General features: G+C 27.8%; 2 protein-coding genes across 5 annotated transcripts in view; one reads left to right on the top strand and one right to left on the bottom strand.

Annotated features, from left to right (window-relative positions):
• Positions 1 to 1,585, bottom strand: part of LOC115234526 (protein outspread) — a 223,743-nt gene that overhangs the window by 123,749 nt on the left and 98,409 nt on the right. The window lies entirely within an intron of this gene.
• Positions 1 to 1,585, top strand: part of LOC115234528 — a 26,215-nt gene that overhangs the window by 3,694 nt on the left and 20,936 nt on the right. For 3 of the 4 annotated variants that reach the window (XM_029805689.1, XM_029805688.1, XM_029805686.1), the window contains exon 2: positions 685 to 890. In XM_029805689.1, coding sequence (XP_029661549.1) covers positions 794 to 890 — 97 coding nt within the window. In that variant the 5' untranslated portion in view covers positions 685 to 793. The remainder of the gene's footprint in view (positions 1 to 684; positions 891 to 1,585) is intronic. The other variant, XM_029805690.1, reaches the window with a different exon arrangement.

Here is a 1,585-nt window from a genome sequence, read left to right as displayed (position 1 = left end):
TCGTGCTTGAAATTTTGAAGGCTGGCTGACACAGAGACGCTCGAAAATAAAATCAATTATCTATACGAGATGCAGATTGTCTCAAAAATTGTGTCATTAATTAAGAATGCCTCTGGTAATGTTTGTTTATACAATTATACTTGGCTTTAGTCTTTTATTAACAAGAAATTCAAGAGAAAAATACCGGTTTATCGAGAGCAACAGAGAAACGTTGATAGTTTTATGCTATGACCTTATAGAACTTTTATAATCGCTACGACATTACAAAGTTTAAATAACAAATATAAATATTTTATTTTTTGGACAATTTCATATTTATTCAGAAAGAAAGTTTACATTGTTATTAAATTTCAAATATTTTAATTCCATTTATAAATACTTTTTAAACCCATCTGCCTTGTACTAAAAATTTATTACATATATATAGACTTGTTAGTATATATTATTAATTAAAACCAAATTATTTTGTTTTCTTTAATACATTGATCACAGAGCTACTTTTACCATTCATATTTTACCATTTTTATTAATTCTTATTATTTTTTTCATTTTATCATAAGTATCTCTCTCAATTTAATAAGAACTCGTTATAAAGTTTACCTTCTCTGTTTTGTTTACAATATATGTGCTATTGGGCAAGCATAACAAAATTCTGATACATTCAATAAATGTTTTTCTTTTCAGACAATCAATACAGCGTGCTATTGATAATAGAAGCCGTATAGGGGAAAAAGATTGGATAAAGAAAATTTCAATCTGTTGAATCTTATTAAAATTCGCCAAAAAAGTATCCATGATGTATTTTGCTTGGATGAAGCAAATTATAAAGCGAATATTCCGTTCGTTATATTTATACATAGCTATTTTTTTTTTCATCTCATGCATGTCAGGTAAGATGTAATGATTGTGTGCATATGTTTGACTTTTCATTTTCTTTATATTTATCAAAAGTAAATGTAAAAAAAGAAAAAATAATAAATATATACATAAATGCATATACAGGGTGTAAATGAATATCTATTACAAACTTCTAGGATATGTAGAGGGTTCAAAGTAGACCAACTTTTAATAAGGAACTCATGTCCGGAAATGCACCGTTTGCGAGCTGCAGACTGGAACTGTTGGTATGTTCAGTATTAGAAATAATTCTCTTAACTTTATTTGCTTACATTATACTACAAAAATGTTTAGCAATGTCAAAACAGACAATGTCAAAAGACACTTTAAAAGAGTGTACCAGAACATGCTTCGCAGGTGCAATGCTTGCATCAAAGTTGGTGGTCGTCATTATGAACAATTATTGTAGCCATCTGTTTTGACATTGCTAAACATTTTTGTAGTGTAATGTAAGCAAATAAAGTTATTATGAGAATTATTCCTAATACTGAATTTACCAACAGTTTCAGTCTGCAACTCGCAAACGGTGCGTTTCCAAACATGAGTTCTTTATTAAAAGTTGGTCTACTTTGAACCCTCTACATACCCTAGAAGTTTGTAACAGGTATTCATTTATACCCTGTATATATATATATAATCTTACATTTTTATATATTATATATTTATATATAAAGAAAAATATAAGGAT

Source organism: Formica exsecta, unplaced genomic scaffold (genome assembly GCF_003651465.1).
Source record: "Formica exsecta isolate Colony F162 unplaced genomic scaffold, ASM365146v1 scaffold2, whole genome shotgun sequence".
Classification (NCBI taxonomy): Eukaryota; Metazoa; Arthropoda; class Insecta; order Hymenoptera; family Formicidae; genus Formica; species Formica exsecta.
The sequence above is the reverse complement of the archived record's forward strand: the minus strand, read 5'-3'. Positions and strand labels throughout refer to the sequence as shown.